Source organism: Macaca fascicularis, chromosome 1, assembly GCF_037993035.2.
Source record: "Macaca fascicularis isolate 582-1 chromosome 1, T2T-MFA8v1.1".
Lineage (NCBI taxonomy): Eukaryota > Metazoa > Chordata > Mammalia > Primates > Cercopithecidae > Macaca > Macaca fascicularis.
Window position 1 is genome coordinate 228,762,459 of NC_088375.1, and position 23,622 is coordinate 228,786,080.

The following is a 23,622-nucleotide window of genomic DNA, read 5'->3' on the forward strand; positions in this document are numbered from 1 at the left end:
GGCCCAGGCCTGACTGGGAGCGGGGTGATGGCTGATGATCATCCAGGAGTCCCCCGGGGTCCCGCCTGCCCTCTCAGAGAGTTCTTGCTGGCCCCCCACTCCCTGAGCCCCAGTCCCCCCGCCACCCCAGAGCCTATGTGTCCCTCTTCATGCGGCACCTGTGTGAGCCGGGGGCGGACGGTGCGGAGACCTTCGCAGATGGCGTGCCCCGGGAGGGCCTCTCCAGGCAGCACGTGCTGACGCGCATCGGGGTCATGTCACTAGTTAGGAAGAAGGTGGGTGAGTAGCTCTCTGTAGGGCCCTTCCTGGTGGCTGCCTGGGCTCCTGCTGCTGTCCCTTGGGGGTCAGTGGTCAGAAAACAAGTGCCTGTCTCAGGCCACATAGCCGCCCAGGGTCTGAGTCAGGCCAGAGGGACTGACCTGGAAAGCCTTTCTGGGTGAGGGGCCTGTGGGGTGGAGGTCAGGATGGTGGATTACGTACAGTGGGAGGACACACGGGGTAGGAGGGTGGGCAGGGGAGCTTGTGGTCGGGAGGGGCCTGGCTTGGCCAGCCTTGGGCGGCGGCAGCAGCTACCCCAAGCCTGTGACACCTTCAGCCGCCCGGCTGCCCTGAGGCTCTTAGGGCTGAGCTGCCACCACTGCCCTCCCTCTTTCCCTCCCGCCTTCCTTCCCACCACCCCAGGTTCAGGAGTTTGAGCATGTCAACGGGAAGTACAGCACCCCAGACTTGATCCCTGAGGGGCCCGAGGGCAAGAAGCCAGGCGAGGTGATCTCCTCGGACCCCAACACACCAGTGCCCGCCAGCCCTGCCCACCTCCCGCCAGCCCCGCTGAGCCTGCCAGGTCTGTGGGCTGGGCGGGCCGGGGAGGGCACCGGGGTCATGGAAAGTGGCAAGGTCACAGCAACCCCCTAGTCTAACCCACACCCCACAGAAGACGGCCTCTCTTTCCCTCAAAGCCTCTGTTTGCTGAAATGTCACTCTCCAGAGAGTTTTTCATTTTAATGACAGTTTTGAGATATAATTTATATACCTACTGCAAAATTCACTCTTGAAAAACTGGCTGGGCCCAGTGCCTAACACCTGTAATGCTAGCACTTTAGGAGGCCGAGGCGAGAGGATCACCTGAGCTCAGGAGTTTGAGACCAACGTGGCCAACATGTTGAAACCCCGTCTCCACTAAAAATACAAAAGATTAGCTGAGTGTGGTGGCACATGCCTGTAGTCTCAGCTACTCGGGAGGCTGAGGCAGGAGAATCGCTTGAACCTGGGAAGCGGAGGTTGCAGTGAGCCAAGATCACACCACTGCACTCCAGCCTGGGGGGACAGAGCAAGACTCCATCTAAAAAAAAAAAAAAGTACTATTCATTGATTTCTAGTATATTTGCAGGGTGTACAACCATCGCCACTGGCTAAAGCTGGAATGTTTTCATTCCCCTGAAAAAGAAACCCTATACCCATTAGCAGCCACTGCCTATCCCCCGACACCAGGCCTGAGCAGCCACTAACCCGCTAACCTGCTTCCTGTCTCGGGATTTCTCAATGCTGGGTGTTTCATGCGTATGGCACCACACAGTGTGTGAGGCTTTGTGTCTGGCTTTTTTTTTTTTTTTGGAGTCTCGCTCTGTCGCCCAGGCTGGAGTGCAGTGGTACGATCTTGGCTCACTGCAAGCTCCGCCTCCCAGGTTCATGCCATTCTCTGCATCAGCCTCCCGAGTAGCTGGGACTACAGGTGCCCACCACCACACCCGGCTAACTTTTTGTATTTTTAGTAGAGACGGGATTTCACCGTAGCCAGGATGGTCTCGATCTCCTGACGTTGTGATCCGCCTGCCTCGGCCTCCCAAAGTGCTGGGATTACAGGCGTGAGCCACCGCGCCTGGCGGAGTTTCGCTCTTGTTGTCTAGGCTGGAGTGCAATGGTGTGATCTCGGCTCGCCGCAACCTCTGCCGCCCAGGTTCAAGCCATCCTGCCTCAGCTTCCCGAGTAGCTGGGATTACAGGTGCCTGCCACCACCCGGCTAATTTTTGTATTTTTAGTAGAGATGGGGTTTCGCCATGTTGGCCAGGCTGGTCTTGAACTCCTGACCTCAGGTGATCCACCCACCTCAGCCTCCCAACGTGTTGGAATTACAGGCGTGAGCCACTGCGCCTGGCCGGTATCATTTTCTTGTATGGATTTACTGCATTTTGCTTATCCATTGCTCTGTCGATAGATTTTGGGTTGTTTCTACTTTTTGGCTACTGTGAATAATGCTGGTGTATTTCACGTTTTTGTGTGGACATAGGTTTTGAGTTCTTTTGGGCAGATATCTAGGAATGGAATTGCTGGGCCATGTGATAACTCTGTTTTCCCTTTTGAGAAACTACTAGACTGTTTTTGAAGTAGCTATACCATTTTATGTTCCTGCTGGTATTGTGCGAGAGTCCCGGGTTCTCCACGTCATCAGCAGTACTTGTTCTCTGCCTTCATGGTTCTAGCTGTCCTGGGAGCGTGAGGTGGTGTCTCACTGTGGTTCCGATTGGCATTTCCCTGGGCCAAGGACGTTGAGTGTGGTTTCGTGTGCTTATTGGCTATTTGTAGACTTGTAGAAATGTCTTTTCAGATGCTTTGCACACTTAATTGGGTCATTTGTGCCCAAGTGTCTCTTTGGTGATCTAGGTGTTTATTTGGGTGAAGCAAATGCCTGTTAAATACCTAGTCCCTCAGTTGGGCCTCACAGGCCTGGGGCGGACATAGCTATCCCCCTGGTGATGGGTGAGGCCAGGCCCTGAGAAGCTGCGCCTCCAAGCACAAGGGAGCCCTTGGAGGTGGACACATCTTGGTTTGCTTCTTGGCTTTGGCTGAACTCTGTCTAACCTTGGGCAAGTCACCTAACTTCCGTGAGCCTCCGCTTTCCTAGCTGTGCCCACCTCCCAGGGCTTCTCAGAGCTGCATAAGTGACCAGCACTTTGCAGTGTGTCGGCGGCTGACTTGGCAGGGAGGAAACTCACACCCTCTCCAGTGGCACACAGCCAGCCAGCCTGCCCGAAAGCTAGGACCAGACCAGGCGGCGTGGCTCCCAATCTGGGCCTCCGTCTGCCTCACTTCCCTGCCTCCAGATGAGCAGCCACTGCTGTGTGCGGCCCTGTCCCGACAGCCCCTCACTTTGGTCTCACTGGGTTCAAGGTCCTCCAAACATTACTAAATCATAGGCCTGGCCTGGCCTCTCTGACTTAGCCAGGGATCTGCCTGTCTCTCCTGGAGGTGCTTGGCTGCAATGGAGCCTCCTGAAGGCCAAGCCCCACCTCTCCTCTCTGCCACCCCACTCCCTGCCCTACCCCTTCCCATTTGAGCCCACCTGTCTCACCTCTTTCCCTTGATCTTTCAGACAAAATGGAAGCACAGCTGGGCTACATGGATGAGAAGGACCCGGGGATGCAGAAGCCAAAGAAGCCCCTAGAAGTCCAGGTGTGGAACGTGCTGGTGTCTGGGTCTGTGGTGTATGTGGGGTGGAGGTTGGGTCTGGGGACCTTCTCAGGCCCTGCACAGCAAGGTGGAACCCAGGCCTCCTGGCTCCCTTTTCGGGGCTCTGAGTCCGGAGGAGCAGACTGGGAACAAGCAATGGGAGCCAGGAGACTGGGTTCGCAGCCCAGCGCACGTTCCCCGCCCTCTGTTCCTGGTAAGGCCCCAGGCCCTGCAGTTCTCCTGGCTTCCCCTCTGCAGGCCCTTCCAGCTGCCTTGGACAGAGTGGAGGGCGAGGACAAGCACGAGAGCCCAGCCAGCAAGGAGAGAGCCCGAGAGGAGCGGCCAGAGGAGACGGAGAAGGCCCCGCCCTCCCCGGAGCAGCTGCCGAGAGGTTGGGCTTCCTGCAGTCTGCCCACCCCAGTGCCATGTCTGGCCTCAGCAGGCCTGGGTTCAGAGAAGGGCAGGTGGCTGTACTTCAGCTCATTTCTGCCTGGCAGAGAGGTAGACTCCAGCCCTGTGCAGGCCCCCTGGTGAGGGGAGGCCAGGAGCTCAGGCCTCTATATATGGACCTAATGGACTTTAACTTTTTTTTTTTTTTTTTTAGGAGAAAGGGTTTCACTCTGTCACCGAGGCTAGAATGCTGTGGTATGATCTCGGCTCACTGCAGCCTCCGCCTCCCGGGTTCAAGTGATTCTTGTGCCTCAGTCTCCCCAGTAGCTGGGACAACAGGCATGCACCACCACACCCAGCTAATTTTATTTTTAGTAGAGACGGGGTTTCATCATGTTGGCCAGGATGGTCTCGATCTCTTGACCTTGTGATCCGCCCACCTCGGCCTCCCAAAGTGCTGGGATTACAGGTGTGAGCCACTGTGGCCGGACATTTTTTTTTTTTTTTTTTTAATTTTTAGTAGAGACTGTTGGCTGGGCTGGTCTCAACCTCCTGACCTCCAGTGATCCACCCACCTTGGCCTCCCGCAGTGTTGGGATTACAGGTGTGAGCCACCTCGCCTGTTGGTCTTTAACTTTTCTTTTTTTTTTTTTTTTTTTTTGAGATGGAGTCTCACTCTGTCGCCCAGGCTGGAGTGCAGTGGTGCGATCTGGGCTCACTGCAAGCTCCACCTCCCGGGTTTACGCCATTCTCCTGCCTCAGCCTCCCGATTAGCTGGGACTGGCTAGTTTTTTGTATTTTTTAGTAGAGACGGGGTTTCACCGTGTTAGCCAGGATGGTCTTGATCTCCTGACCTCGTGATCCGCCCGTCTCGGCCTCCCAAAGTGCTGGGATTACAGGCTTGAGCCACCGCACCCGGCCTGGTCTTTAACTTTTCTTACCATACAGAGAGTGGCGGTTATTGGGCTACTTTTTTATTTGTGATTTCTGACTCAATTGCATTGTGGTCTGAAAACTTGAGTCTATATGAGGTTGTTGAAACCTGCTCTCTGGCTCAATACGGTCAGATTTTGTAAATGCTGTATATGTGCTTGAAGAGAATGTTCCCTAACTGCTGGGTTTAAGGTTCTAACTATATGCATTAGGGCCGGGTATGGTGGCTCACACCTGTAATCCCAGCACTTTGGGAGGCTGAGGCAGGTGGATCAGCTGAGGTCAGGAGTTTGAGACCAGCCTGGCCATCATGGCGAAACTCTGTCTCTATTAAAAATACAAAAATTAGTTGGGTGTGGTGGCGTGTGCCTATAGTCTCAGCTACTTAGGAGACTGAGGCAGGAGAATTGCTTGAACCTGGGAGGCAGAGGTTACAGCGAGCCAAGATCATGCCATTGCACTCCAGCCTGGGTGACAGAGCGAGACTCCATCTCAGAAAAAAAAAAAAAAAAAAAAATATATATATATATATATATATATGCATTAGATCAGTAGATAATGCATGCCAATTATGTTGTTCAAGTTTTTAATATCTTCACTAGTATTTGGTTTGCTTTGATCAGTCAGTTTCTGAGAGACTTGTGTTAAAATCTCTCATTATGATTATGGATTAATCTCTTCTTATAATGCCAGATTATGCTTCATATCATTTGAGATTAGGTTGTCAAGTGCATATTTGTTCAGGTTTTTAATATTTTTCTTGTGAAATGTGCTTCTAATTATTGTGTAACAACCCTCTTATCCCCCTTTAAACTTTTTGCTTAAAAGTTTATTTTTGGGCCAGGCGTGGTGGCTCATACCTGTAATCCCAGCACTTTGGGAGGCCGAGGTGGGGAGATCACAAGGTCAGGAGTTCGAGACAATCTGCCGAACATGGTGAAACCCCGTCTCTACTAAAAATACAAAAAAATTAGCTGGGCACAGTGGCAGGCGCCTGTAGTCCCAGCTACTCGGGAGGCAGGAGAATGGCGGAAACCTGGGAGGCGGAGCTTGCAGTGAGCCAAGATTGCACCACTACACTCCAGCCTGGGTGACAGACCCATACTCCGTCTCAAAAAAAAAAGCTTATTTTTGCTGATTTGGGTTGGTCTTTCTTTTGTTTAGTACATATTTGTTACGCCTTTTTCTATTCCTGTTTTTTTTTTTTTATTTTTTAATATAACAGCTTTATGGTGGTATAATTAACATATCATACAGTTGAGCCACTTAAAGTATACCATTCAGGTCAGGCGCAGTGGCTCATGCCTGTAATCCCAGAACTTTGGGAGGCTGAGGCGGGTGGATCACCTGAGGTCAGGAGTTTGAGACCAGCCTGTCCAACATGGTGAAACCCTGTCTCTACTAAAAATACAAAAATTAGCCGGGCGTGGTGGCGGGCGCCTGTAATCCCAGCTACTCAGGAGGCTGAGGCAGGAGAATCTCTTGAACCCAGAAGGCAGAGGTTGCAGTGAGCCGAGATGGTGCCACTGCACTCCAGCCTGGGCAACAAGATCGATGCTCTGTCTCAAAAAAAAAAAAAAAAAAAAAAGTATACTATTTGTTATTTTTAGTACATCCCGAGTTGTGCAACCATCACCATTATCTAATGCCAGAACATTTTATCACTTCAAAAATAAATTCTTCTTACCCATTCGTAATCACTCCCCATTTCTTCCTCTTCCTCCCAGCCCCTGGCAATCACTTCTGTCCTATGGACTGACCTATTCTGAAGATTTCATACCAATGGAATAATACAATACTTTGGCCCTTTGTGTCTGGCTTCTTTCATTTAGCATAGTGTTTTTAAAGTTCATCTATGTTGTGGAATGTATTAGTACTTCATTCCTTTCTTTTTTTTTTTTTTTTTTGAGACAGGGTCTTGCTCTGTCACCCAGGCTGGAGTGCAGTGGCATGATCTTGGCTTACTACAGCCTTGCCCCACTAAGTGCAAGCGATCTTTCCACCTCAGCCTCCCGAGTAGCTGGGACTACAGGTGCACATGCTGACACACTGGCTAATTTTTGTATTTTTTTGTAGAGACAGGGTTTTGCCATGTTGCCCAGGCTGGTCTTGAACCCCTGTACTCAAGCGATCCTCCCACCTTGACCTGCCCCAGTGCTGGGATTACAGGCAGCATTTCATTTCTTTTTATGCCCAAATAATATTCCATTGTATGGCTCTACTATGTTTTGTTTATCCATTCATAGTGATACATATTTGAGTTGTTTCCACTTTTTGGCTACTGTACATATTTGTGTACACATTTTTTTTGTGTGTGGGTATAGGTTTTCAGTTCTCTTGGGTATATATCTAGGAGTAGAATTGCTGGGTCATATGGTAATTCTCTGTACCATTTTGAGAAACTGCTGAATTGTTTTCCATGTGTATTGCATCAGTTCACATTCTTACCAGCATGTGTGAGGGTTCCAGTTTCTTCACATACTTGCCAATACTTGTTATTATCTGTTTTTTTTGTTTTGTTTTTGTTTTTGAGACGGATTCTCACTCCGTCGCCCAGGCTGGAGTGCAGTGACCGGATCTCAGCTCACTGCAAGCTCCGCCTTCCGGGTTTATGCCATTCTCCTGCCTCAGCCTCCCGAGTAGCTGGGACCTGTTACAGGCGCCTGCCACCACGCCTGGCTAATTTTTTGTATTTTTTTTTTTGGTAGAGACGGGGTTTCACTGTGTTAGCCAGGATGGTCTCGATCTCCTGACCTCATGATCCGCTTGTCTCGGCCTCCCAAAGTGCTGGGATTACAGGCTTGAGCCACCACGCCCGGCCTATTATCTGTTTTTTTGAGTATAGTCACCCTAGTGGGTGAGAAGTGGTATGTCATTGTCATTTTGATTTGAGTTTCCTTTGTGTATAAAGATGGTGAATATTTTTTCATGTGATTATGGCTCATTTGTATATGATTTGTTGAAGAAATGTCTTTTCAGATCCTTCATCTATTTTAAAATTGGATTTTTAAAAAATTATTGAGTTGTAAGAGTTCTTTTTAAATTAATTAATACTTTTAGAGACAGGGTCTTACTATGTTGCCTAGGAGGGCTTTACCTGGGCCCAAGTAATTCTCTAGCATTAGACTTTTGAGTAGCTAGGATCACAGGCGTGTACCACTGTGCCTGGCTTGTATGAGTTCTTTATATAGATTCGTGTTCCTCATCAGATACATGATTTACAAATATTTTCTTTCATTTCTTCACTTTTAATCTCTTTGTAATGTTTTAGGTCTCTTTTAGACAGTGTATAGAGGATTCATCATTTAAAAATCTAATTATAGGGTCCCTATCTTTTAGCTGGCTAGTTTAATCTCTTTACATTTATTGTAATAACTAGGTATGTGGATGGGTTTCTACTGTCTTATTTTGTACTTTATATATTATCCTTTTTTCTCCTTTTTCCTCCTTTCCTGACATCTCTTGGATTGATCAAATTTTCTTTATATCTTGTCTTTTTCCCCTCAACTTATTTGGAAGGTTTATAGTCAGTTTCATTCTGTACTCTTACATTTTTTTTTTTTTTGAGACAGAGTCTCGCTCTGTCACCCAGGCTGGAGTGCAGTGGCGCGATCTTGTCTCACTGCAAGCTCAGCCTCCCGGGTTCACGCCGTTCTCCTGCCTCAGCTTCCCAAGAAGCTGGGACTACAGGCCCCCGCCACCACGCCTGGCTAATTTTTTATTTTTTATTTTTAGTAGAGATGGGGTTTCACTGTGTTCACCAGGATGGTCTCGATCTCCTGACCTCGTGATCCGCCCACCTTGGCCTCCCAAAGTGCTGGGATTACAGGCGTGAGCCACCGCGCCCGGCCTGTACTCTTACATTTTTAACATGTATCCCTCTGAGTAATATGAGGACTTTAGATAGCTTTAGCTCTAACTCACTTCCCTTTCATCTGCCACATTGCTGTTGCCCAGTATTTTAGTTTCAGTTTGTTTTTACTTTCCCAAATTTGTTGTTACGCTTATTTCTAAATCTTTAATCCTTTTTTAGATCTTCTCACATTCTTACCAGTTTGTGTTTGCTTATTTGTTCATCATTGCTTCATTCAAAGTCCTTCCTAAAGTACACCTTTAATGGTGCTTTCAGCAGTTTTTTGGGGAATGGTTAATTCTCTCATTGTTATTTTTCTTTTACTCTTGAATAGTTAGTACAATTGAAGATGGGATAGGGATCTTCCCTCAGCACTTTGCAGATATTCTTCCCTTTTTATTTGGCATTCATTATGCTGAAAAGGCTGCTGAGAAGCTGAGAAGGCTGCCGTTGGTGTAATTGTTGCTCCTGTGTAGGAAATTTGTCATTTCTGTCTTTTCTCACATTGAAAGACTGCTTTTAAGACATTCTCTTTGTCTTTGGTGATATGTAGCTTCACTACAATGGAGGATATTTTTTGTTTTGTTTTTAGAGTGAAGTTTTTGTTTATCTTGTGTGTGACTCACTGTGATTCTTAAAGCTGAATATTTATGTCCTGCATCAATTATGGGAAAACTCTCAGTCATTCTCTCTTTGAATATTTTCTTTGTCCTCATTATGTTTATTTTCTCCCTCTGGAATTCCTATTACTCATTGATTGGTTCATTCATCCAACAAACGTATATATATACACATGCATATATATATATATATATATATATATATATATATATATATATATATATATAGAGCCTGCTGAGTGTCAGATGCTGTCCCAGGCACTGGGGACACAAGCAATGAACCAAAACAGCTGAAAGCTTCATTCCATGGAGTTTGTATTCCAGTGGGGAACACAGGCAATCAACAATAAGCAGAAATACATGTTGTTCAACCACAGACTCCAAATGCTATGAAGAAGGAAGCAGAGTACAAGGTTAGCAAAAGATGGGTGCTGATAAATTTTCATATCTCTTGCTTCTTTTTTGTTATCTATTTCTCTGCCAGGCTTTTTGAGTAATCCTCAGATCCAGCTTCCATGTATATTTTCTTTGCACAGCTGTGTTTTAAAACCTTCCCATTTGTATTATTTTGCATGGCTGTGTCACAAATTACTGCAAACGTAGCGGCTTAAAACAGCACTCACCATGAGCTCGCAGTTGTGTGGGTCCGACGCCTGGCGTGGTGTAAGTGGGTGTTCTGCTCAGGATGTCACAAGGTTCAGGACATCAAAGTATCGACTAGGTTGAGTCCTCGTCTGGAGGCCTTGGGGTAAAGTCCACATCCGTGCTCACTCTTTGTTGGTGGCAGATTTCAGTTCCTTGAGGCTGGAGGACTGAGGTCCCATTTCCTTGCTGGCTGTCAGCTGGGTCCATTTTCAGCACCTGGAAGCCACCACATTCCTGCCATGTAGCCTAGTCTGCCTTCAAGCCAGCAGTGGTGAACAGAAACGCTCCCATGCTTCGAATCTCTGACTTCGTTTTCTGTGACCAGCCAGAGAAAAGGGCTCGTGTGGTCGGGTTAGGCCTCCTCAGGTCATCTCCCTGTTTAAAGGTCACCCGTGCCACAAAACGGAACCTGCTCTGGGGGGCTGAGTCCATCCTCTTCACCTTCCAGGGGATTTTGCAGGGTGTGGACACCAAGGGCCGGAAGTCTTGGAGCACATCTTAGAATTCTGCAATCAAAATGTTAATGATTGTGGTATTTCCTTTCCTTTCCTTTTATTTTTTTTGAGATGGAGTCTCGCTCTGTCACCTAGGCTGGAGTGCAGTGGTGCGATCTCGGCTCACTATAGCCCCTGCTTCCTGAGTTCAACTGATTCTCCTGCCTCAGCCTCCTGAATAGCTGGGATTACAGGCACCTGCCACCATGCCTGGCTAATTTTTGTATTTTTAGTAGAGACAGGATTTCACCATGTTGTTCAGGCTGGTCTCAAACTCCTGACCTCAAGTGATCCGCCCACATTTCTAGAAGTTTTATCTGGTTTTCTTTTCTAGTTTTGAGGGAGTCTTATTCTTTCCCTGTGGATTCTCTTCCTTCTTTTTCTTTTTTCTCTGTCTTTGGTCACTCTAGATATACTTTATTTTAGAGCAAGCTTTTTCAACCTGTGTGGCCCGTGGGACAAATGCGGCCCAGGATGGCTTTGAATGCGAATCAACACGAATTTGTAAACTTTCTTAAAACATTTTGAGTCGTTTTTTTGTGATATATATGTGTCTGTGTGTGTGTGTATGTGTGTATGTATATATATTATATATATATATAAGCTCATCAGCTGTCGTCAGTGTTTAGTGTATTTTATGTGTGGCCCAAGACGGTTCTTCCAGTGTGGACCAGGGAAGCCACAAGATCGGACACCCCTGTTTGAGAGACCCCCAGGTGCTTGTCTGCCTCCTGTATGTCAGCTGGTGGGGGACCATTGTTTTCTGGGTTTGGGTTGGGTGCATCCTCATCAGGGGTTGTGATTTTTATCTGCAGGAGCTCCGTGTCCTCTGCGGGGTGGGAGTGTCTTTTCTCTTTTATTTCCGGAGGCTCAGGCCGGGAGGTTTCATGGGCAGTTTCCCTCTGGGAGCAGCTTTGTGATGCTGCCTCTGCCTCGGGTGGTCCAGTTCAGATCCCACACCCATGAAGATGAGTGGCGTTAGCGACTGCACCTGGCCGAGGGGAGCTCTTTTTGGTGGCACCTGTAGGACTCTGCAGAACGTATTGATGGATAGGGTTCTATGGGTGGAAAGCCACCAGCCCAGAGTCCTCTCTGCTTTCTGGGACCCCACCCCACGCTGCGAACCCTCTTTTTCTTGCAGAGGAGGTGCTTCCTGAGAAGGAGAAGATCCTGGACAAGCTGGAGCTGAGCTTGATCCACAGCAGAGGGGACGGTTCTGAACTCAGGCCAGGTCTGGGGCTCTTCTATGTTCTCTACCTGTACCCCATGGTCCCTGAGGGTACCCTCTGGACCCTATTCAGCCTCCCACAGTCTCCCAGGCACTGTCCCCTTGGCCCCAGGCCTGATTGGAGCTGGCAGGTGGGAGCCCGGATTCACCAGCACCTCACAGCCAGGGCTGGGGACAGACTTGCCGCTCATGTCTCCTGAGCGCTGCTGTGCCCCAGCCGCTGAGCGAGAGGAGAGCTGGTCATAGAGCCTGGCCTGGGGGATTTGGGGCTCAGTTGGAAGCTTTGCATACTTCTAGGCACTGGAATGTTCTGGAACAGTTGTCCTCAGATCAGCCCCCTCAGGCAGCTCTGTGTCTTTGAACTTGAGCTGTACTTTTCACAGCGCGCTCCTGTCCTGCTCCTGGGTGGTCCTTATGTGGTTGGGGAGGAGCGCTAGGGCCTGGAGCTAAGCCTCCCTGCCCAGGACAGAGAGAGGGACCGCTGGCTTGTTTAAGACCCTTCTGGGCAGCGAGCCCCCTGAGGACAAGGGGATGTATTCTACTTGCGTCCTGGGTCCTCAGTGCTTGGCAGAGAGAGGCCCCTGGGCACTGCTTTTTGGATGGATGAAAGAATGTGATCTGTCCCCGGCAGATGACACCAAGGCTGAGGAGAAGGAGCCCATTGAAACACAGCAAAATGGTGACAAAGAGGAAGATGACGAGGGGAAGAAGGAGGACAAGAAGGGGAAATTCAAGTTCATGTTCAACATCGCAGATGGGGGCTTCACAGGTATTGGGGTTGGAGGAAGGGCGGAGAGCTGAGGCTTCCTGACTGTGGGTCCCAGGAGTCTAGATAAAGTTACCCAGTGGCAATTTTATACTAGAGTGTGACTGGTTGATAGAAGTCCATTGTATAACCTTTCTTAGCAACACTGGAACACTGGACCTCGGGGGGTGGAGGCAGTGGCAAGTAGGGAGGGAGTGGCTCTCCAAGCCTGCCTGTGTGTGAAAGCCGGGGCACTTCTCTTCCTGCTCACCTTGGCTTGTTTCCTAGAGTTGCACACGTTGTGGCAGAACGAGGAGCGGGCTGCTGTGTCCTCGGGGAAAATCTACGACATCTGGCACCGGCGCCACGACTACTGGCTGCTGGCGGGCATCGTGACGTATCCTTGGCCAGGCCGGGCTGGGCAGGCACTTGCCTGTTCCTCTGTGGACCTTGGGGAGAGCCCTCTGAGGGCTCCGGGGAAGCCATCCTTGCTCTTCCTCAATCTTCCTGGTTTCTGGCGGTGGCTAGAAATCCTTGGCATTGCTGCGTCGCCCGCTCCCCACCGCTGTCATCACAGCTTCTTCCTTGTGTGTCTGTCTGGGTCCACATTTCCCCCCGCTTTTTTTTTTTTTTTTTTTTTTTTTTGAGATAGAGTTTCACTCTGTTGCCCAGGCTGGAGTGCGGTGGCTTGATCTCGGCTCATTGCAACTGCTGCCTTCCGTGTTCAAGTGATTCTCCTGCCTCAGCCTCCTGAGTAGCTGGGATTACAGACGCCCACCACACCTGGCTAATTTTTGTGTTTTTAATAGAGACAGGGTTTCACCATGTTGGCCAGGCTGGTCTTGAACTCCTGACCTCAAGTGATCCGCCCGCCTCAGCCTCCCAAAGTGCTGAGATTACAGGTGTGAGCCACCGTGCCTGGCCTTTTTCTTTTTTTTTTGAGATGGAGTCTCGCTCTGTGGCCTAGGCTGGAGTGCAGTGGTGCGATCTTAGCTCACTGCAACCTCTGCCTCCCGGGTTCAAGTGATTCTTCTGCCTCAGCCTCCTGAGTAGCTGGGACTACAGGCATGTGCCACCATGCTTGGCTAGTTTTTGTAATTTTAGTAGAGATGGGGTTTCGCCATGTTGGCCAGGCTGGTCTCGAGCTCCTGGCCTCAAGGCCTTGGCCTCCCAAAGTGCTGGGATTACAGGTGTGAACTATCGCGCCTGGCCCCAGATTTTCCTCTTATAAGCATACCAGTCATTGAATTTAGGGCACACCCTAATGCGGTGTGACCCTTTCTTGATTACATCTGCAAGTACTCTTGTTTCCAAAAAAGGTTCCCATTCACGGGTGCTGGGGGCAGGACTTAAACGTATGCACCCCAGGTTGTTGGGGTGAAGAGTTAACCCTCTGAAGCCCCAGGGCTGTGTCTGGTGCACCCAGGGCACCTGTCAGTGTCTGCTGATACTGTCACTGTTGTGTCATCAATATGTTCATCGTGTAGCCTGGCTTAAGGACTTGCCTGAGAGCATACAGCCAGGATGCCGATCCCCGGGCTGGCCTCTCCCTCTGCCTAAGCTGCCTCCCCTTATGGTCCCCCCTCTTCTAATGGCCAGGTTTGCCCTTAACGGTGCCCCACCCAGGCACGGCTACGCCCGCTGGCAGGACATCCAGAATGACCCGCGGTTCATGATCCTCAACGAGCCCTTCAAGTCTGAGATCCACAAGGGCAACTACCTGGAGATGAAGAACAAGTTCCTGGCCCGCAGGTTTAAGGTCAGTCTTCTGAAGGGCCAGGGGCTGCAGGGCCGGGGAGGGACGGGTGTCAGGAGGGCCCTCCCAAAGGCAAAGGAATTAAAGAACAGCAACCCCTCCGCATGTAGCTGGGTCACACGGCCATGAAGCAGTCAGCAAGTCCATCGACTAACAATGGTGGATCCTTGCTCTGGCCCTGGACCCACTGGGGAGTATCTGCCTCCTTGGGGCGATGAGGTACAGAGAACCCAGCTTGGTGACAGCTCCAAGGGTTGGCCACCACCAGGCCAGGGTGGGCGGCAGATGGCAGTACGTCTCCTTTCCCTCCTTTCTGCCGGGAGTCTTGGCCTGGGGCGGGCGCTGGTGGAGGACGGAGGGTAGCCATTCAGGAGGAGGGGCCGGGCCGACGCTGCCCCCTACCCCCAGCTGCTGGAGCAGGCGCTGGTCATTGAGGAGCAGCTCCGGAGGGCCGCGTACCTGAACATGACCCAGGACCCCAACCACCCCGCCATGGCCCTCAACGCCCGCCTGGCTGAAGTGGAGTGCCTTGCCGAGAGCCACCAGCACCTGTCCAAGGAGTCCCTTGCTGGGAACAAGCCTGCCAATGCCGTCCTGCACAAGGGTGAGCGAGCCCTGCCCCCCGCGGGGTGGCCCCGCAACCTTCCTCCTGCCCAGCCGGTGCTCTTGGCTGTAGATGAGGGCGCCGATGGGGTAGGGGCTGGGGACAGATGTCAGCCCAGAGGGCGGTGGACTTCTGGGCCAAGATGGGACAGTCCTATCATCAGACCCCTCATCGCCCCTGGAGGGAAACTGAGGCTGCTTGCTTCTCCAGCCTGTTTCTCAAGCCTGCTCTGTGCAGGCCCTGACTCGGGCTAGTGACACACAAAACCATGAAACTGTAAAGGCTTCTGAGTCCTGACAGCGTGCCTTAAATGCATTGTGTTTTTAGCCCGGGCGATACCCATCAGCCTGGAGCCTTCTCGTTGGCTGTGCGGTTAGGGGAAGTAGTTTGCCCAAGATCTCCTGTGATTCAGACCTTTGGTGCTGGCTGCACATCTCTGCCTGTGGTCACAGGGCACAGTTCTGCCTTTGGGGCTCCCAGATGGCTGGGGGAGGGAGTGGCCCTGTGGTGAGAGTTGCTGGACCCGTCCCCGTGCCTTGCAGCCCTCCTTGGTGTACTCGGACCCTGTGCCTAGCAGGGCCTGGGGCTGCAGGCCTCCCTGAGGACTCTTAGGAGGGAAGCTTCTGGCTGGCTCATCTGTAGCCCGTGGCCCCTGCCCAGCCCAGAGGGGCTCCTGGGAGGAGTTCTTTGGAAGCTTCTGCTGTGTCCCCCGCTTGGCAACGCTGCCTGGCAGCTTGGGAGGGCCTGGTGCAGAGCACCTCCTGGTGCCCGGTTCTGGGCGAGTGCAGTCATACACCCTTGCAAATAAGACCCAGCTCTCAGGCTGCCTCCCCTGGCATAGCTCTTCATCCCTCCATCCCTCCATCATCCCTCCATGCCTCTGTCCTTCCACCCCTCCATTCCTCCGTTCCTCTGTTCTTTCACCCCTCCATCCCTCATCCTTCCATCATCCCTCATCCCTCCATTCCTCTATTCTTTCACCCCTCCATCCCTCATCCCTCCATCATCCCTCATCCCTCCATCCTTCCACACCTCCATCCTTCCATCCCTCCATCATTCCTCCATGCCTCCGTCCTTCCATCCCTCCATCTCTCCATCATTCCTCTGTTCCTTCGTCATCCCTCCATTCCTCCATCCTTCCACTCCTTCATCCTTCTATCCCTCCATCGTCCCTCCATGCCTCCGTCCTTCCATCCCTCCATCTCTCCATCATTCCTCTGTTCCTTCATCATCCCCCCATTCCTCCATCCTTCCACTCCTTCATCCTTCTATCCCTCCATCATCCCTCCATGTCTCTGTCCTTCCATCCTTCCATCCCTCCATCATCCCTCCATGCCTCTGTCCTTCCACTCCTCCATCCCACCATCTCTCTATTCTTCCACTCCTCCATCCCTCAATCCCTCTATCCTTCGACTTCACTCCTCCATCCCTCATCCTTCCATCATCCCTCATCCCTCCATCCTTCTACCCCTCCATCCCTCCATCCTTCCATTATCCCTTCTTCATACCTCCATCCCTTCATCCCTCCATCTCTCCATCATCCCTTCATCATTGCTCCATTCCTCCATCATCTTTCCATTTTCCCTCCATTCCTCCATCTTTCCACCCCATCCCTCCATATCTCCATCATCTTCCCATCCTTCCATCTCTCCATTTCTCCACCCCTCCATCCCTCCATCCCTCCATCATCTCTCCATCCCTCCATTTTTCCATTCCTCTGTCCCTCCATTATCCCTTCATCATCCCTTCATCCCTTCATTCCTCCATCTTCCCATCATCTCTCCATCATCCCTCCATCCCTCCATCATCCTTCCATCATCTCTCCATCCCTCCATCCTTCCACCCCGTCATCCGTCCATCTCTCCATCATCACTCCATCTCTCCACCCCTCCAACCCTCCATCATCCCTCCATCCTTCCATCCCTCCATCATTCCTCCATCCCTCCATCATCCCTGTATATCTCCATGTCTCCACCATCCCTCCATCATCCCTCCATCACCCATCCCTCCACTATCCCTTCATCCCTCCATCCCTATATCTCTCCATCATCCCTCCATCCCTCCATCTTCCTTCCATCCCTCCATCTTCCCTCCATTATCCCTCCATGCCTCCATCTTCCCTCCATTATCCCTACATCCCTCCATCCTTCCACCCCCCCATCCCTCCATCATCCCTCCATCCCTCCGTTATCCCTCCATCCCTATATCTCTCCATCATCTTTTGTCATCCCTCCATCCCTCCATTATCCCTCTATCATCCCTTCATTGTTTCCATCATCCCTCCATCTCTCCATCATCCTTCATCATCCCTCATCCCTCCATCATCACTTCATCATCCCTACATCCTTTTATCTCTCCATCATCCCTTCATCATCCCTACATCCCTCCATCTCTCCACCCCTCCATCCCTCCACCCCTCCATCCCTCCATCATCCCTCCATCCCTCCATCATCCTCCATCTCTCCATCATTCCTCCATCTCTCCATCATTCCTTCATTATCCCTCCATCCCTCCATCTTCCCTCCATCATCCCTCCATCTCTCCACCCCTCCATCCCTCCATCATCCCTCCATCCCTCTATCATCCTCCATCTCTCCATCATTCCTCCATCTCTCCATCATTCCTTCATTATCCCTCCATCCCTCCATCATCCCTCCATCTCTCCACCCTTCCATCCACCATCATCCCTTCATCTCTCCATCATCCCTTCATTATCCCTCCATCATTCCTCCATCTTCCCTCCATTATCCCTATATGATCTCTCCATCCCTCCATCCTTCTACCGCTCCATCCTTCCATCCCTCCATCCCTCCATCCCTCCATCATCCCATCATCCCTCCATCCCTCCATCTTCCCTCCATCCCTCCATTATCCCTCCATTATTCCTCTGTTATCCCTACATTATCCCTCCATCCCTCCATCCTTCCACCCCTCCATTCATCCATCCTTCCACCCCTCAATACCACCATCATCCTTCCATCTCTCCATCATTCCTCCATCTCTCCATCTTCATTCCATTCCTCCATCTTCCCTCCATTATTCCTCCATCATCCCTCCATCCCTCCACCCCTCCATCCCTCCACCTCTCCATCCTTCCACCCTTCCATCCCTCCATCCCTCCATCCTTCCACCCCTCCATTCCGTCGTCCTTCTATCTCTCCATCATTCCTTCATGCCTCCATCTTCCTTCTATTTCTCTGTCTTCCCTCCATTACCCCTCCATCATCCCTCCATCTTTCCACCCCTCCATCCCTCCATCCCTCCACTCCTCCATCTTTCCATCCCTCCATCCCTCCACCCCTCCACCCCCCATGCCTCCACCCTTCTACCCCTCCATCTCTCCATCCCTCCACCTTTCCATTCCTCCATCCTTCCATCCCTCCATCCCTTCACCCCTCCATCCCTCCATCCTGCCATCCCTCTGCCTCCCACCACAGTCCTGAACCAGCTGGAGGAGCTGCTGAGCGACATGAAGGCGGACGTGACCCGGCTGCCATCCATGCTGTCCCGCATCCCCCCGGTGGCCGCCCGGCTGCAGATGTCGGAGCGCAGCATCCTGAGCCGCCTGACCAACCGCGCCGGGGACCCCACCATCCAGCAGGTCAGGCTCGGCCTGTGTGCCCCGGCCCGACCTCCTGGCGTGCCCCTGGGTGGAGGCTGGGTGGGGGGCCTGAGACCACCTGTGAAGCTGGGTCCTTGCCTCCAGGGCGCTTTCGGCTCCTCCCAGATGTACAGCAACAACTTTGGGCCCAACTTCCGGGGCCCTGGACCGGGAGGGATTGTCAACTACAACCAGATGCCCCTGGGGCCCTATGTGACCGGTAGGTGCCCGTCCGCTCCGGGCAGCATGCACACGGGTGCCCGCCGGGCCCGGCCTGCCTGCTGCTGCCGACGCCAGGCAAGCCCGGTCTCCTCTTTTTTTGACAGATATCTAGCCGTCCCCGAGACTTCCCTGTGTTGCAGCGCTCTTTTCCAGCTGAGGTGAGGGCTGCCGGGTGCTGCTCTTCGTCCCCGCCGCCCCATTGCTGGCAAATCAGGCCTGGCCACAGTCAGCCCCGTCCATGCACTTGACTCCCGTCCCTAAGTCCTGAAGCTTTTACTGCCTCCGGTGGCTTCGAGAGTCACCACCTGCCTGGAGCCCCTCTACCTTGCCCCCTTGGCCCTGGGACCGCCTTGTGGCCCACGTGTCTGTCCGCTGGGAGGCTGGGGTGGCAGGACGTGAAGGGGCCGGCGGACTTGGGTGAGCTCCTGTGTGTACACGTGTGTTCTCATTTGCACACGTTCCCAGCGCAAGTCAGAGACTGCTGCCCCTGCGTGGAGCCCTGTCCTGCCCCTGCTGTCCTGCTGGTGGCGGACATCACATCTTGTCTCACACCCTCACTCCCTGCCCAGGACCGGGAGGGTGGCTGAAGGTTTTATGGGGGTTGTTGGCCAAGAGAGGGGGCTTATTTCATAGACACTGCCAGTTCACTCTGGCCTTCTTCTCTGGGGCCAGCAGCCTCCACCACATTGTGTCTGTCCCTGTGGGAACTGTGTCTTGCTGGTGGAGGCTCCAGAGGGGTGTCCTGGCTGGCTGCCCCTGCCCGCTGCAGCTTCCTGGGTGCTCTCAGAACTTTGGGTGTAGCTCATGGTCTGGCCCGGCAGCCTGTGGCTGGGAGGTCGTGGCTGGGGGTCCCGATCATAGTTGATTGTGATAGGTGGAGAAGCTGCTATAGGCTGTTGGGTGCCACCCTGTTGCCCCCTATAACTGCCCACCTGCTTAACCTACTGATTTGCCTTTTGCAGCCACGCCTGCCGGGCCACATGCCCGACCCCCATGGGAGAGAAAAGCTGCCGCCTTTTTAGGAGCCAGCGCCACCTTGGGACAAAAAGGGAAACCGAGTAATGCCATCACATGGAGGACGAGGCCCAGCCCGGCTGGGCCAGAGCCCAGAAGTGCCACCTCATCATAATTCAAGTGTTCTTCCATACAGCGTTGCCCCCACAACCACGCCGGACGTGCCCCCTCGCCACCTTTTCCAGATGACTTCTTAGAAGAGATTTCATTTATTTGTACATCTTTTGCACTTTCCTATTGAAGACTTGAACACGTTTGTCTTGATAAAAGTTGGATGACGTATGGAAGATTCGAACCGGAAGCACTGACGTCTCTTTACCGATGGGTTCCAGACCCAAGGTAGCCCTGGCACTGCCCTGTGGACTCGGCCCAGCTGGGGCGGACACGGCGCCCGGTGCCTGTCCTGTCAGCACCTGTGTGACTGCCCCTTCTGCTTCAGCCCCTGCCCACTTGGAGCCTCCCAGCGCCAGAGAGGGCAGGTTTGGGGAGCCCCTGTCCAGCCCAATGGTGAGACCCTGGCTGACATTTCCCCTCCTTCCTACCAAGGCCAGGTGTTTGCTCTCTCCTTGCGGGGAGGAGGATCCTCTGCCAGCAGGTGTCTGTCCCCGGCCCAGCGTGTCTTGAAGGCCCTGAACTCTGTTACCAGTGGGGGGCCTGTGGCCCTGGCTCTTCGTGGCGGGCAGAAGCGTGTGATCCCAGGAGGGTGGGCTGGGGAGGACCAGCGCTTGCCTCGGAGCCACTGCTGCATTTGGGGTTTGCCTTTTGCCAGAGGTGTGGTTAAGGGCAGTGATAGCTGGCGCCCCAGCAAGGAGGGTCATGGGCCCTGAGCTGGCCCAGGAGACCCTGGCCCTGCCCTGTGCCCTGGGATGCCTGCCCCGCCCACCTCCACGGGTGGAACCAGGCTGCCCCTGGCGGCCTGGACTTGTCCCATTCCCCTGTCCCTGGAAAGGCCCTCCCGGGGCCTTCCTGCCTGAGGCTGCACTCTTGGAGGGCATGGGGAGAGCTCTGCCTGAGGGGGACCGGACCCAGTGCCCTCTGCAGACTCCTCCCAGCTGCAGCACCAGGGGCTTGCTGCCTTGTCTCCTGCCAGGAGCGCTCTGGGTGCAGACCCCCAAACCATCTTCCCACATGGGGGTTGTTGGAATCCCACCACTCCCCCGGCCCCTGCCCCTCCAAGCTGGGGACGGAGATGGGGAGCAGGTCAGGCCCTCCCTAGGCCTGTCTGTGTCTCATCCTCCTCCCAGCCCCGGGTCCACCTGGAAGGCATTTCTGAGTCTTGAACTGAGACCTTCCCAGGGAAGGTGCTTTGGGTGCAGAATCCTGGGAGTGTTAGTAAAGGGCTCCGTGAAAAACCCAGCTGTGTCTGGGCTGGAGGCGCCACAGGCACTGGGGCTCAGCTCCCTGCAGAGGGCCTGCCTGGGACTTAGTGGGCCAGGGCTGGGTCAGGATTCACCGGCTTGTGTTGCAGACACTGGAGTGATTGCCTGGCCCTCCCTAAGCCCCAGATGCCTCACTCATAATGAGGCTCTCTCTGAACCCCGGAGGGCGGGACCCGCGAGCCCTTCATCTTGGCGCACTCCCACACTCCAGTCTGGATCCAGGTCTGGAAGGCCAGGCTGACCCTGACACTGCAGGTGGGCGTAGTGGGGAGCACCCTGGAGTGGAGATGATTGTCAGCGGGCTCACATGTGGTTTACCCACATGCGTGTTGTGTGCTCTGCAGTGCCTCCCGGCAAAGGCTCCTGGCTCGGGTCACAGGCGAGGTGACCTGCCATAAGCTCACTCCTGTGCCCTCATCCCCAGCCAAGCAGTGGCCCGCACTGGGCTTGGCTGTCACTGGGAGCAGTGCCCACCTTCCTTGGCCCACAGCAGATAGGTCCCGAGCAGCAGGACTGGAGGCCTGTGGCGGTCAGGGGAGGGGTCTGTCTCCACCCCAAGGGCTGATGGTCCCTCCCCTGGGAGCCCCTCCTTCCAGGCAGCCTTGCTGTGTCCCTTCCTCTCTGCCTCCCTCCCAGGCCTCGCCAGGGCTCCCTTCTCCTCTGCCTGGTTAGACTCGGGCACCCAGGAAAGCCTGGCCAGAGCTCCTTCGGGCCTGGGCCCCTTGCCCTGCCTGGTCCAGAAGGGCTGGTGCTCTCCGTGGCCGGCACCCCGGAGCCCGGGAGGGGTGGGCTGCCGAGTCAGAGCGGGTTTGGGGCTGACCAGTTTGGGAGAGGAGAAAAGATCTGAGAGTGTCGTCTTGGTTGTCAGTCATCTCTGCCGAAAGCGGTGATGGTGGCTTCCGTGTGCTTGGCATCTTCTGGCTGGGTTTGGTTTTTGCTGCTGGTGGAATCAGGGTCCTCAGGCATGAGCATGAGCCCGAAGTGCCAGTCTGCGATTGGAGATTTCCAGCCACTTTATTTAAGCCAGTGCTGAGTAGGGCTTCTGCAGAGCCACATTTGAGCCAAGGTCTTGGAAGGCATTGCCCCATGGGCTCAGGTTACTCGGGGTGGAGTGAGCGCGTCTGCAGGCCCCTCACATACATGCCTGAGGCAGAAGCAGCGTCCCCTGTGAAAGCCACCTTCCGAAGCCCCTGTGTTTTCTGCAAACTTGGCTTCTCCCGGGGGCGGCCGGACTTTCCCTGCCCCCTATGGTTGAAATCCTCCTGCTTTCGGGGGGCGGCCTTCCCAGAGTCCCCCGGGTGCTCCCCTGCCCAAGTCAGGAGCTGACCAAGCCTTGGCCCCGTGACACGTGCAGCCCTCACTCCTGTCATCCAGGACACTTGAGGGCCCAAGGAGGTGGAGCGGAGAGTGGGCTTGGGGACGTGGGAGCCGGAAGCCAGGTGGAGCTGGTCAAGTGTTGGTCACTTGGAGCCTCCAGTGTGCGTCGGGGTCTGTGGGCAGGGGACATGGCCTGGGTCTGCCTCTCTACCCTCGCCGTGTTGGGGACCTGGCCTCGGCCCCTCCCCGGCCTCTCCTGTGCACGGCCCAGCCTGGGTCCCGGAAGCTGCTTCCTGGCCCGTTTTCTATGTCAGGAAGTTTACAGGTTGCGGTGCATCAGCCCAAACTCACTGGCGTTGTGTTGTGTTTTGTTTTTTTTTCTTTAATTTTCAGATTTTTTTTAACAAAGTATTTTTTTAGGTGCGATAACCCAGAAAGGGCCCGTTGGGTGTGTGTGTGTCCTGAACTCCTCAAGCAGAGACTGGAGCCCAAGCACCCTTGGAGACGAAGGGACGGTCCCACTGGCCCGTGGGGTCTGAGTTCAGGGGTGTGGAGGGAGCAGACCCCACTGGCCCAGGCCCAGCTAAGAGGTGGCTGATCCCTTTCCCCAGGCACAGCCCCAGGCTGGCAAAGGGAGGGTCCTGGACTGGGTGCAGGGCGCGCCAGGAGTCCCAGCCAGGGTGGCCCCGGCGGGGGCGGGTCGAGCTTTGGAAGCCAGGCTCCCCTGTGAACCGTGGCTTGTCTGGTCTTCGCCCACGGGAGGCTGGACAGAGGCTGTAGCCAACACAATCACCTTTTCTTTGTACTCTGTGTGTATGTTTTGGTTTTCTGTGTTTTAATAAATCCTTTGGGAAAGGATTTAATCAGAGTTTTTTTTTTTTTTTTTTTTTAAAGATTCAAGATTTAGAATGGGGTGGGGGCTGGGGCCAGGGAAGAGTGGTGGGGGGTGGGGGTGTGTCCGGAAGCCTTCTCTTGCCTGGGATCGGCATTTCATGGGTGCAGGGGCTCACTGGGAAGGGGGGGGAGCATGAAACAGGGGTGTGCTGGGGTGAGGCCCCTTTCACCTGTACCCCAAACACATGCCAGGAGAGCTTCTCCAGGCCTCGACCTCTGTCCTTGTGAGAACAGCAGCCAGCCAGGTCCCCAGAGGGACAGCAGCCTCCCAGCCAGCAGCTTTGGGCCCTCAGAGTTGGGGAAAGAGAATGTGTGTGTTGGGGGTGGCAGGGGAGGCACTGGGCCCCTGGGCTGAATCCCTTGGGAGAGATGGGGGGGCAGGTCTTCTGACCACCTCATCCCCAGTCCCTGTCCCCGACCTCTGTCTCTCCACAGGCCCTTTCCAACCCACCTGCCTTTGGCTGCAGGCTCGGTTTGGGGGAC

General features: G+C 53.5%; 1 protein-coding gene across 3 annotated transcripts in view; it reads left to right on the top strand.

Moving 5' to 3' along the window:
* The window catches only part of CHD5 (chromodomain helicase DNA binding protein 5), an 81,159-nt gene extending 58,056 nt beyond the window's left edge, over positions 1 to 23,103 (top strand). For 2 of the 3 annotated variants that reach the window (XM_045387953.2, XM_065530599.2), the window contains exons 30-42: positions 131 to 275; positions 682 to 841; positions 3,368 to 3,447; positions 3,703 to 3,835; positions 11,521 to 11,610; positions 12,239 to 12,376; positions 12,641 to 12,749; positions 13,979 to 14,111; positions 14,517 to 14,712; positions 18,150 to 18,313; positions 18,419 to 18,533; positions 18,640 to 18,693; positions 19,498 to 23,103. In XM_045387953.2, the coding sequence (XP_045243888.1) occupies positions 131 to 275; positions 682 to 841; positions 3,368 to 3,447; positions 3,703 to 3,835; positions 11,521 to 11,610; positions 12,239 to 12,376; positions 12,641 to 12,749; positions 13,979 to 14,111; positions 14,517 to 14,712; positions 18,150 to 18,313; positions 18,419 to 18,533; positions 18,640 to 18,647 (1,471 nt within the window). In that variant the 3' untranslated portion in view covers positions 18,648 to 18,693; positions 19,498 to 23,103. The remainder of the gene's footprint in view (positions 1 to 130; positions 276 to 681; positions 842 to 3,367; positions 3,448 to 3,702; positions 3,836 to 11,520; positions 11,611 to 12,238; positions 12,377 to 12,640; positions 12,750 to 13,978; positions 14,112 to 14,516; positions 14,713 to 18,149; positions 18,314 to 18,418; positions 18,534 to 18,639; positions 18,694 to 19,497) is intronic. The other variant, XM_045387962.2, reaches the window with a different exon arrangement.
* Positions 23,104 to 23,622: the final 519 nt, after the last annotated feature.